This window comes from Podarcis tiliguerta (assembly GCF_965153285.1).
Source record: "Podarcis tiliguerta genome assembly, chromosome: 16".
NCBI classification, from domain to species: Eukaryota; Metazoa; Chordata; class Lepidosauria; order Squamata; family Lacertidae; genus Podarcis; species Podarcis tiliguerta.
The window spans coordinates 3,362,765-3,375,104 of NC_139549.1; the positions used below are offsets into that span (position 1 = coordinate 3,362,765).

Below are 12,340 nucleotides of genomic sequence, written 5' to 3' on the forward strand. Positions count from 1 at the left end.
TGCAGACCTTCTCTTCCTCTCCACTGTTGCAACATGCCTGCTTGTTCACCCACCTCTTGCTCTGGGGCAGACATTGGTGGTGGTGAACAGGAGGAACAGTGATTCCCCTCTCTGCTTCCTCATTCCTTCTCTGCCTGTCAAGTAAGCAGGTCAGCAGTGATGAGGAGGAAGAGGAGGGGAAATCACGGAGGGTGTTTAGTTTCCCCAGCCACCCTGGGCAGCTTCCAACAGAACACTAAAATACAATAACCTATTAAACATTAAAAGGGATGCGGGTGGCGCTGGGTTAAACCACAGAGCCTAGGACTTGCCAGTCAGAAGGTTGGTGGTTCAAATCCCCGTGACGGGGTGAGCTCCCGTTGCTCGGTCCCTGCTCCTGACAACCTAGCAGTTCGAAAGCACGTCAAAGTGCAAGTAGATAAATAGGTACCTCTCCGGTGGGAAGGTAAATGGCGTTTCCGTGCGCTGCTCTGGTTCGCCAGAAGCGGCTTAGTCCTGCTGGCCACACGACCTGGAAGCTGTATGCCGGCTCCCTCGGCCGATAAAGCGAGATGAGCGCTGGAACCGCAGAGTCGGCCACGACTGGATCTAATGGTCAGGGGTCCCCTTTATCTTTATTAAACATTAAAAGCTTCCCTAAACAGGGCTGCCTTCAGATGTCTTCTAAAAGTCTGGTAGTTGTTGTTCTCTTTGACATCTAGTGGGAGGGCGTTCCACAGGGCGGGCGCCACCACCGAGAAGGCCCTCTGCCTGGTTCCCCGTAATTTGGCTTCTTGCAGGGAGGGAACCACCAGAAGGCCCTCAGAGCTGGACCTCAGTGTCCAGGCAGAACGATGGGGGTGGAGACGCTCCTTCAGGTACACACACACACACACACACACACACCTCCTCTGCAGTTTGTGACAGTCCTCTTGAGACTCTGGGCAAAGGGAACTATTTGCAGGCAATGCAATTTACCCATTTTACCAATGGGGGCATCCAAAAGGGATCTCCCCATCCCCAACTTGGTGCAAAAGATCCCTGCTTGCAGCAAAGCTCGGTGGGACAAATTGCTGACGGTCCGATTCCCTCTGAACATGTAAAAAGCCAACAGAGCACCGGACCTGTGTTGGCAGGAGTAGGTGCCAGTCCCACTGGCGCTGGAGTCAAACAGGTGTTGTCAGGCGGTGAGCAGGAGGCTCTGCGATCCCAACGGCTGTCTGCCGGAGGCCCAGATCTGCAAGCCGTTCCCTCCCCACCCCACTATGCGCAGTTATCGCCTTTGCATCTCAGTGAGTGAATTATTGATCTTTGGCATAATGGGACAGCGCAATCATTAACCCTCCTGGCTTACCCGAGGTGGTTCATTGAGCCGCCGCTCCCATTGTAACGGCTGTTTGCTCAGGTCCTGTGTCACCTCCGCATATGTCGAGCTGTGTACATACGATTGTGCGGCGGTTCAAGCCATTAAGCTTTCTCTTGTCTACATAAGATAGGCCCCTGTGATACCGCACAAGAGCTGTTTACTCTGCAGTGCTTTGTGGAGTGGCTAAGAGACAGTGGTGACGGAGGAAGTCTCAGCATTCAGAGATTTTGCTTCTGCCCTGCACTCGCTCTCTCCTGCTGCCTCAGCCCTTCCATCTGTAAAATGGGACTAATAATGTTTGGTGTAGAATAGTGGATAGAGATAAAGGTAAAGGTACCCCTGCCCGTACGGGCCAGTCTTGACAAACTCCAGGGTTGTGTGCCCATCTCACTCAAGAGGCCGGGGGCCAGCGCTGTCCGAAGACACTTCCGGGTCACGTGGCCAGCGTGACATCGCTGCTCTGGCGAGCCAGAGCCGCACACGGAAACGCCGTTTACCTTCCCACTAGTAAGCGGTCCCTATTTATCTACTTGCACCCGGGGGTGCTTTCGAACTGCTAGGTGACAGGCGCTGGGACCGAGCGACAGGAGCGCACCCCGCCGCGGGGATTCGAACCGCCGACCTTTCGATCGGCAAGCCCTAGGCGCTGAGGCTTTAACCCACAGCGCCACCCGCATCCCAGTGGATAGAGATAGCAGACGACAAAGCGATTCTTCCAAAGCAGCTATTTATTTGTAAGCTGGAACAGAACTGAACACCAAACAGCTCAGCCGGCCTGCTTTTATAGGCAGCTAGCTGTCAACAATGTAACAACAACAACCCAGGGTTTCCCCCCTAAAATAACTGATGTGGACCTGAGTGGAAACTACATACACAATACTCCTGGTGGCCAGGATGAGAACTTCATTACATAACATTTGGCATGCCTTGTAACAGAGCCAGGCACACTTCAGGTTTGCAAGAACTGCTTTGAGCATTCCTCATCTCCCCCCCCCCTTTTTTTTTACCCCTGAGATCCACTGACTGGAACCAGATGCAAAATAGTGGCTTGGGTGGGGTGGGGATCATAAGTGGATTATTCCAACAGCTGGCCTGGAAGCACCCATTCTCTAAGAATCAAATAACAAGATGCCTCTGAGCACATGCTCAGCACCAGAATTTCTTTTCAGCAGTTGTCACACAAAAGTCCACGCCTGGACCCATCCCCCCCAAAAAACTCTCTTCCTTTCGCAGCAGCCTGATTTAGAAATAGGGTAGGGGGGGGCGCGGGGGGCGCTGTGGGTTAAACCACAGAGCCTAGGACTTGCTGATCACACTTGCGGTTCGAATCCCCACGACGGGGTAAGTGCCCGTTCCTCGGTCCCTGCTCCTGCCCACCTAGCAGTTCGAAAGCACATCAGAGTGCAAGTAGATAAATAGGTACCGCTCCGGCGGGAAGGTAAACGGCGTTTCCGTGCGCTGCTCTGGTTCGCCAGAAGCAGCTTAGTCATGCTGGCCACATGACCCGGAAGCTGTACGCCGGCTCCCTCGGCCAGTAAAGCAAGATGAGCGCTGCAACCCCAGAGTCGGTCACGACTGGACCTAATGGTCAGGGGTCCCTTTACCTTTACCTATTGCTAAAACAACTGGGTATCATTTGTTGCTGGTGTTAAACAATTATGGAACAATTGCTGGCATATTGCAAATCAGTGCAAGGGATCAGCTAGTAGACTTTGATCTTCCTTAAGTCTTTTTGCCCCCTCGCAGAGTGTGATCATATTCTCAGCAGACATTTAAAGCAACATTATACTATTTTAACAGTAGCTACTTCCCTCCTCCACCAAGAATCATGGGAACTGTAGTTTGTTCAGGGTGCTGAGAGTTGTTAGGAGACACACTTCAATTCCCCGCAAAGAGCTCCAGGTCTCAGAGTGGCTTAATGGTCAAACCCTCTTCCCAAGGCCTGAGGATCTCCTAACAATGAAGCCGTTTAGGGCTTTAAAGAGCAACACCAACACTTTGAATTGTGCTCGGAAACGTACTGGGAGCCGATGTAGATCTTTCAAGACCGGTGTTATGTGGTCCCGGCGGCCGCTCCCAGTCACCAGTTTAGCTGCCGCACTCTGGATTAGTTGCAGTTTCCGGGTCACCTTCAAAGGTAGCCCCACGTAGAGCGCATTGCAGTAGTCCAAGTGGGAGATAACCAGAGCATGCACCACTTTGGTGAGACAGTCTGCGGGCAGGGAGGGTCTCATCCTGCGTGCCAGGTGGAACTGGTAGACAGCTGCCCTGGACACAGAATTGACCTGCGCCTCCATGGACAGCTGTGAGTCCAAAATGACTCCCAGGCTGCGCACCTGGTCCTTCGGGGGCAGAGTTACCCCATTAAGCACCAGGGAGTCCCCCACACCTGCCCACCTCCTGTCCCCCCAAGAACAGTACTTCTGCCTTGTCAGGATTCAACCTCAATCCATTAGCCGCCATCCATCCTCCAATATTAAGAATATATCCTGAATGTTAGAAGGATGCTGGAATGAAGTTATATGGTTTTAGCAGAAATGTACTAAAGATTTAAGTAAAAGTGGATTGATAACGGGATAAAATGAAAAATTTAAGGTTAGATTGTTAAGTTTAATTATAGAACAAAAATTGAGTAAGATGGAAAGAATTTGCTGAAACAGTTAATTGAAATAGAATACAAAAAAGGGAGGTGTGAGGAGGTCGATGAACTAAGTTAATGAAAGGTAAAGATATGGAATATTGGATGTGTGTGTGTTTAATGTATTGTTTTTTTTCATTTTTCTCTTTTTTCCATTTTTTTCTGTATTGTTGTAGTGGTCTTTCCCCCCCCCCCTTTTTTCCTTTTTATTGTAATTGTAATGTGTGTTTTGTTAAATTTATATTGTTTCCCTTTCTCTCTTTTTCTTTTTTCTGTAATTTCCAAACCCTTAATAAATATTTTATTAAAAAAAAGGGGGGGGGAAAGAATATATCCATCTGTGCTGAGCGCAACGATGGCGGTCCTGTGATTAATCTCCACTGTGGTTGCTCCTTCTGCAGAATGGGACATGGGCGGCCAAGCAAGTCATCCAGGTGCCCAGCAAGAAGGTGGACGGCTGGGTTCTTCCCGACATGCCAGGTCAGTCCAGCGTGGCTTCAGATTTGGGCCACAAGTAGGATTTATCTTGTTGTTTTGAGCAGCTTCCCCAACCCACCTACCAGGCCTCTAGAGGCAAGAAGTTCAGGGCAGCTTAAGAGAGCAAGTTCGTCCCAACGAAAGAACAGTGGCAAGAAAAATGGATGAGTTCTGCAGAACTGGCTAAATTGACATACAAACTGCGGAACGAGGACAACTGTGACTTTAAGGAAGAATGGGAACTTTTTACAAATTTTAAGTAATTTTACAAATTGTTTAAAAAGACAACAATATGAACTGGAGTCCTTGGCAGGTTTTGAAGAAACCTACACAAATTTATTGGTTGATAACATGATAGATAACATGATAGAGAAAGGGACGTGGGTGGCGCTGTGGGTAAAACCTCAGCGCCTAGGACTTGCCGATCGCATGGTCGGCGGTTCGAATCCCCGCAGCGGGGTGAGCTCCCGTCGTTCGCTCCCAGCTCCTGCCCACCTAGCAGTTCGAAAGCACCCATAAGTGCAAGTAGATAAATAGGTACCGCTTTATAGCGGGAAGGTAAACGGCGTTCTGTGTGCTGTGCTGGCTCGCCAGAGCAGCTTCGTCACGCTGGCCATGTGACCCGGAAGTGTCTTCGGACAGCGCTGGCTCCCGGCCTCTAGAGTGAGATGAGCGCACAACCCTAGAGTCTGGCAAGACTGGCCCATATGGGCAGGGGTACCTTTACCTTTACCTAACATGATAGATAGACAAGGCAAGGATACGTATAATTTTATAACATGCAGAGACTAATATGTGCAGAGAAATCAGAGAGAGGAGATGAAGGAAGTCCCTGGTTGGGGGGAGGAATGGGGGGGGAATAATGTATGTGATTATATGATTTAATAATTTCTTATGTTGAAATTGCTTAATAAAAATATTAAAAAACAACAAAAAATTCACCAAAAAACAAAGTATTTCTTTAAAGAGGCTGAACCAAAAAGAAAAATACTACATCTCCCCACCCCCCCAAAAAAGAGAGTAAGTTCGCTGGAGAGAATAAAATATTAGAGATGTGTGATATCTTTGTAGCACCTAGTATATTTCTCTCTCTCTCTCTCTCTCTCTCTGTCTCCCCCCCATAAACACAAACAGGCGACTCACAAGAGTTTAACGCTGTGGCTTCTTTTATTACTCTCCAATATTCTCCTTAAGGTCTTATCACGGACATCCTCATCTCCCTGGATGACAAATTTCTGTATTTTAGCGACTGGCTTCATGGAGACATCCGTCAGTATGACATCACCAACACCCAGCAGCCCAAACTGGTGGGACAGGTAAAAACTGGCTCTGAATGAATGATCAGAGCAAATAATTATTTATTTATATTTTCAGAGCATCTCAGGAAAACAACTACAGTGGTACCTCGGGTTAAGAACTTAATTCGTTCTAGAGGTCCATTCTTAACCTGAAACTGTTCTTAACCTGAGGTACCACTTTAGCTAATGGGGCCTCCCGCTGTCACTGCCACACTGCCAGAGCACAATTTCTGTTCTTATCCTGAAGCAAAGTTCATATTAGTCTATTTTTGGTATTTGTGGAAGCCGCCCAGAGTGTCTGGGGAAACCCAGTCAGATGGGCAGGGTACAAATAATAAATCATTATTAATTATTAATTATTAATTATTAATTATTAATTATTAATTATTAATTATTATTAGTAGTAGTATTAGTATTAGTATTAACAAGGTACTATTTCTGGGTTAGCGGAGTCTGTAACCTGAAGCGTATGTAACCCAAGGTACCACTGTAATAATTTACCAATAAGAGAATGAACAATTTCAAGAAAAAATTGTTTGACTTTGTTGCATACACACTTATAAAAAAGCCAGCAACACGTGGTAGACTATAGAGAAATACTGAAATTGAAATTGAAATTGAATCCAAAGTAAATCAACTATTTTGTTTGATTGTGCTGAAACATTCTGGCAAGCAGGGTGAGGGGGGAATTCTTTGTTGTTTATTTATAAATTGTATTATCTGCGAAACAAAATAAACATTTAAATTTGTTTGTTTGTTAAATATCCAGGCTTCCACTGGTGTATAAAAAAGGAAGTGTAAACTGTAGATAAAGCGATAATTAATACCTAGCAAAGTCACCAATATATGCATGTGTTTAACATCGTACTCCATTTATCAGCATCAGTCAGCAAATACATACAATGGACCCTCCGGATATGAAGTTAATTTGTCCCAGGGGTCTCTACTTACCCCAAAAAGTCCGTATCCGGAGGCGCCGCTTCTGCGCATGTGCGCGGTGCGATAGAACACTTCTGTGTTCTTCTGCGCATGCGGCAAAACCCAGAACTACCGTATTTTTCGCTCTATAACACGCACCAGACCATAACACGCACGTAGTTTTTAGAGGAGGAAAACAAGAAAATAAATATTCTAAACGAAATAGTGGATATATGATTTTTGTGGTTCATGCTGTGGCCACAGACATGTGATCTGACAGTGAGTTTGGAGTAGTCCAATGAAAAAACCTGAGGATCCATGTGGATCCATGCTTTGTAACCACGGAGGAGGGAAGGAAGGGGAAGCATGGATCCTCTGCTCACGACTGCAGCAGATCCCCCCGCCACCCGTAGGCATTCCCTCCATAACACGCACAGACATTTCCCCTTACTTTCTAGGAGGAAAAAAGTGAGTGTTATGGTGCAAAAAATACGGTATACACTTCTGGGTTTGCCACATTCGTAACTCAATTTTACATTACCCAAAGGTAACATAACCCAAGGTACCTCTGTATATCAATCAAAAAACGTATTAAAATGAAGGACCTTGCCACACAGCACGTACCGTAGTTAAAACTATAGAGTTTGCTCCCACAAAATGTAGTGATGGCTTTTAAGGAAGATTAGACAAATTTGTAGGTAAGGCTATCAGTGGCTATCAGCCATGCTGACTATGTTCCACTTTCCCTGTGGGAGGCAATGTGCTTCTGAATGCCCGTTGCCGGCGGCTAAATTTTGCACTAACCCAAAGGGTGAACTGTCTCCAAGGGGCAGCCCAAGGTAGACCCCTTTGCAGTAGTCAATACCTTACCTATAATCAGATGCAGAGGTCACATACCTAGGAAGGAAAACTAGATCGCAACGAACCAGCCAGATTTTTCAAATTTACACCATCTTGCCAGATGGCCAGTACGGTAGGGAGATTGCTGGCTGCACTGTTTGCCCCAGGAAGCTGGCGACTCTGCAAGCATGATTCTGTCCTGTGCTGAGTCTGGTATATTTCCTTGCAGGTTTTTGTTGGAGGCAGCATTGTCAAAGGCGGGCCGGTCACTGTGGTTGAGGACCAAGAGCTGGACTGCCAGCCAGATCCATTTATCATCAAGGTGCATGAGAATCACCACATTCCCCCCCATTTATTAATGGTTTATCACATTTTATATCATGCCTTTAACCCAAGGTACTCAAGAAACACTCCTTCCTTCCTTCCCTTCTGTTTTTGCCCTTGTCATTGTTGTTGTTGTTTAGTAGTTTAGTCGTGTCCGCCTCTTCGTGACCCCCTGGACCAGAGCATGCCAGGCCCTCCTGTCTTCCACTGCCTCCCACAGTTTGGTCAAACTCATGCTGGTAGCTTCGAGAACACTGTCCCACCATCTTGCCCTCTGTCCTCCCCTTCTCCTTGTGCCCTCCATCTTTCCCAACATCAGGGTCTTTTCCAGGGAGTCTTCTCTTCTCATGAGGTGGCCAAAGTCTTGGAGCCTCAGCTTCAGGATCTGTCCTTCCAGTGAGCACTCAGGGCTGATTTCCTTCAGAATGGAGAGGTTTGATCTTCTTGCAGTCCATGGGACTCTCAAGAGTCTCCTCCAGCACCAGAATTCAAAAGCATCCATTCTTCGGCGATCAGCCTTCTTGATGGTCCAGCTCTCACTTCCATTCTTCTTACCTTCTTAAAATCTGGAAGGGCACAGATGTCCTGCATCCCTGCATCTCTCTTTCCTCTTGCTCCAAATTGTCCTTCCATGTACACCAAGCAACACAGGATCCTCTGGAGTGTGTTAACATATCTGTTTTTTTTTCAGGGAAAGAGGGTTCAAGGCGGACCTCAAATGATCCAGCTAAGCTTGGACGGCAAGCGACTGTATGTCAGTACTTCCCTCTACAGCGGCTGGGACAAGCAGTTCTATCCAGACATGGTCAAGTAAGACACCTTTTGCCTGGATATTTTTATTTTTAGAAGCCAGGGCTCTAGCCCAGTGGCCGGACACCTGCTTCGCATGCAGAAGGCCCCAGGTTCAAACTCCACGTTGGGTTGATAAAGACCCCTCTCTAAAACCACGGAGAGCCTCTGCCCCTCTGCTCAAAGCATCTTCTTCACACGGAGCCCAGTTAAACTATGGAATTGGCTCCCTTAAGGCCATGGATGCCTTTAAGATGTGGCTTAGGGCCCTCGTATTTACGGGACCACCTCTCCTGGTCTGCCCCGCAGAGGACCTTAAGGTCCTAAGGAAGTCAGATTATCCTCCACCAGGGCCAGGGCCTTCTCAGTGATGGCGCCGACCTGGTGGAATGCTCTGTCCCATGAGACCAGGGCCCTGCAGGATTTAACCTCCTTCCGCAGGGCCTGTAAGATGGAGCAGTTCCGCCTGGCCTTTAATTTGAATGCAGCCTGATCTTTTATTTCCTTTCCTTTCCCTCCCCTTTTTATGAAGATTACCCGCTCTGAGACCCCACAGCTAATTCTCCCCTGGCCTCCTCGATGGCCCAAATAGGACTAACTTAGCCAGCTAGCCCTGGTGACCATCTAATGTTTATTGGAAGGATTTCCCCTCTAAATTTATTTTTGATTTTATTGTTATTCACGTTTTATACTGTATTTTATGCTGGGTTTTTTTTGTAGCATCAGTTAAGTGTTTTAAATTTGTTGTTATCCACCCTGAGCCTGGTTTTCTGAACCGGGAAGGGTGGGGTATAAATTAAAAATTATTATTATTATTATTATTATTATTATTATTATTATTATTATTAAAAAGGATTAGGCAAATTCGTGGAGGGATAAGGCTTTCAATGGCTACTATGCTCTGACATCATGGCTGGAGTCCAATGGTGCTTCGGAGTCCCAGTTGCTGGAAACTGCAGGAGGGGAGAGAGGGCTCTTGGGCTTGAATCCTGCTTGCGGGTTCCCACTGAGGGATCCGGTCCAGCTTTCCAATCCTGAACAATAGGATGGTTGGCATGTCTGCTAAGCAGGTTAGTGCTTACAGCTGTGTCAGGTCTTGAACATCTAGCAATGAAATCCAGTTTGCCTAGAATGCATCTGTACAGTGTGGTGTCAGAAAATGCTTCAGCAGTACCATCTACCTGGTAACTTGTCACCATCGGTGTGTCTGCTGGGTTTGCATCAACCAAATTCAGCCGGCTTAATACATCAGCAATCTTCTGCGTTTGGTGTAACAGAAAATTACCTGCCTGGTCTTTCTCTACCTGCAAAGAAAGATAGTTGGGTGCTGGAGCAGATGGGCCACTGGCCTGATTCTGCTACAGGACTCTTCCCTTTTGTCCTCAAAAAGAAACGATTCTGGCCTTATTTCTGCCTTCCCTCATGACATGTTTTCTCCACTCCCATTTCCCCTCCTCTTCGCTTCAGGGAAGGCTCTGTCATGCTACAAATCGATGTCGACACCACGAAAGGCGGCTTGAGAGTGAATAAAAATTTCCTTGTGGATTTCGGGAAAGAGCCGGAGGGCGCTGCGCTCGCCCACGAGATCCGCTACCCAGGAGGAGACTGCACCTCCGATATCTGGATCTGAGGAAGACTGCTCCCAGCAGGGCAGAGTGCAGTTGGACCTTTAATGTTGACCCTTTGTCCTTTCTATGTTCCACATATGAAAATTGATCTTGGTGGGGCCTCTAACCAGATTTCCATGTTCTTGCAGACAGGGAGCAAGTGCGGGATGCACGTTCGCAACCTGCAGCGTTCGCAACCTGCAGCAGCACGTCTCTGCACACGCAGGTTGCGATTTGGCGATTCTGTGCATGTGCAAAGTGCGATTTAGCACTTCTGCACATGCACGACTGCCAAAACCCAGAAGTAACCTGTTCTGGTACTTCCGAGTTTCGGCGGGTCCGTAACCCAAAAAACCACAACCTGAAGCATCTGTAACCTGAGGTACAGGGGTACGGCTTTTCCTGGACTTTACCACTTCAGGCAGTAAGCAGGGGTGTAGCACATTAGGACGCTCCCACACAACGATTAAAAAACCCTCTATGCACATAGAAAACTAGTATTTTAGCAGTAAGGCTTATGATCAGCTTTCTCTATGTATAGGGAATCTGGGGGGGGGGAGTGGGAAGGGGAGTATTCCAACATGTAACTCCCCCTTCCTGAAGGCTGAAGTGGAACCATCCATAGCTCATTATGAGAATCTCTGGAACCTGATGCTTTTAATGATACCAAACTGTCCTGTGTGTTCACTGGCCTGCCTCTCTCTATTGCAAACTGTAGTCTTGCTCACATGATTTATTCTGCACGTGATAAATCATCACACTAGGCCTTGGAGCCATTCGATGAAGCTGAATGTGGGAAGATTCAGGGCGGACAAATGAAAGTTCTCCACCACACAGCGCTTGGAGAGTTTTCTTTCACAACCAATCAGTGTATAAATCTTACGAAATAAATAAACGAATAGCTGAACCGTGGGATGTGGTCCCCGTCGGATGTATTGATGGTTTTTTAAAAGTGTTAGACAAATTCATGCAAGATTAGGCTACCAAGACCCAGTGACTTTGATGCTGGAGGCAGAAATGTTTCTGAATACCAGTTTTGGGGAATTTCTGGTGGGGAGAGCCCTGCTGCTCTCAGGTCCTGCTTCCCATTGAGGCTACCCAGAGTGAGAACAGGGATGCTGGATTAGAAGGGCCACTGCCCCCCCCAAAAGGCCTTCTTCCCACTTGTGATCCCCAGGAAATGGTATTCAGAGGCACCCTACCTCCAGTGACGCGGGTGGCACTGTGGGTTAAACCACAGAGCCTAGGACTTGCCGATCAGAAGGTCGGCGGTTCGAATCCCCGTGACGGGGGGAGCTCCCGTTGCTCGGTCCCTGCTCCTGTCAACCTAGCAGTTTGAAAGCACACCAGTGCAACTAGATAAATAGGTACCACTCTGGTGGGAAGGTAAACGGTGTTTCCGTGCGCTGCTCTGGTTCGCCAGAAGCGGCTTAGTCCTGCTGGCCACATGACCCGGAAGCTGTACGCCAGCTCCCTCGGACAGTAAAGCGAGATGAGTGCGCAACCCCAGAGTCGTCCATGACTGGACCTAACAGTCAGGGGTCCCTTTACCTCCAGTGAACACAGCTATTGTGGCTCTGGATCCGGGCATTAGCTTTGCCCTCTTAAACTACTTCCTTCCTACCACCTACTTGGATTTTAACATAGGGTTACCAGACCTCCCCGGTTCCCGGGGACAGTCCCCAGATTTGCAAATCTGTCCCCGGGAAATGTGCCAGCTGCAGCCTCAGCAGCCTGGAGCCAGCCTGGTAGCGCTGTTGGCACTGGCTGGCTTCAGGAGGTGCTTGCTGCCACTGCCACTGCCAAGGGGGAACTGGGGACGTCCATGGGCACAGATTTCCTGCCCCCTCCCCCCTTTATTTTGACAGATTGGGGGAGGCTCAGGAATTGCGGGTGGGCGGCCGTTGCCCAGGAGGGGTGCAAGGCACACGGTTTCTCTGCCAGGCAAGGTGCAAAGCCCTTCTTTTGCATCCTGTGAAACATAAATGTGCAGAGTTTTTAAAAAATTGGGCAACGGCCAGCCGCAACTCCTGAGCAGTCAAAACAAAGGGGGAAGGGGGCAGGAGATCAGCGAAGCCTCAGGAGGTGGGTGGCGTGCCATTAC

General features: G+C 48.1%; 1 protein-coding gene across 1 annotated transcript in view; it reads left to right on the plus strand.

Moving 5' to 3' along the window:
• The window catches only part of LOC310666083 (methanethiol oxidase-like), a 37,623-nt gene extending 26,475 nt beyond the window's left edge, over nucleotides 1-11,148 (plus strand). The window contains exons 8-12 of the mRNA XM_083416666.1: nucleotides 4,385-4,463; nucleotides 5,655-5,776; nucleotides 7,746-7,838; nucleotides 8,532-8,650; nucleotides 10,097-11,148. Of these exons, the coding sequence (XP_083272792.1) occupies nucleotides 4,385-4,463; nucleotides 5,655-5,776; nucleotides 7,746-7,838; nucleotides 8,532-8,650; nucleotides 10,097-10,259 (576 nt within the window). The 3' untranslated portion in view covers nucleotides 10,260-11,148. The remainder of the gene's footprint in view (nucleotides 1-4,384; nucleotides 4,464-5,654; nucleotides 5,777-7,745; nucleotides 7,839-8,531; nucleotides 8,651-10,096) is intronic.
• Nucleotides 11,149-12,340: the final 1,192 nt, after the last annotated feature.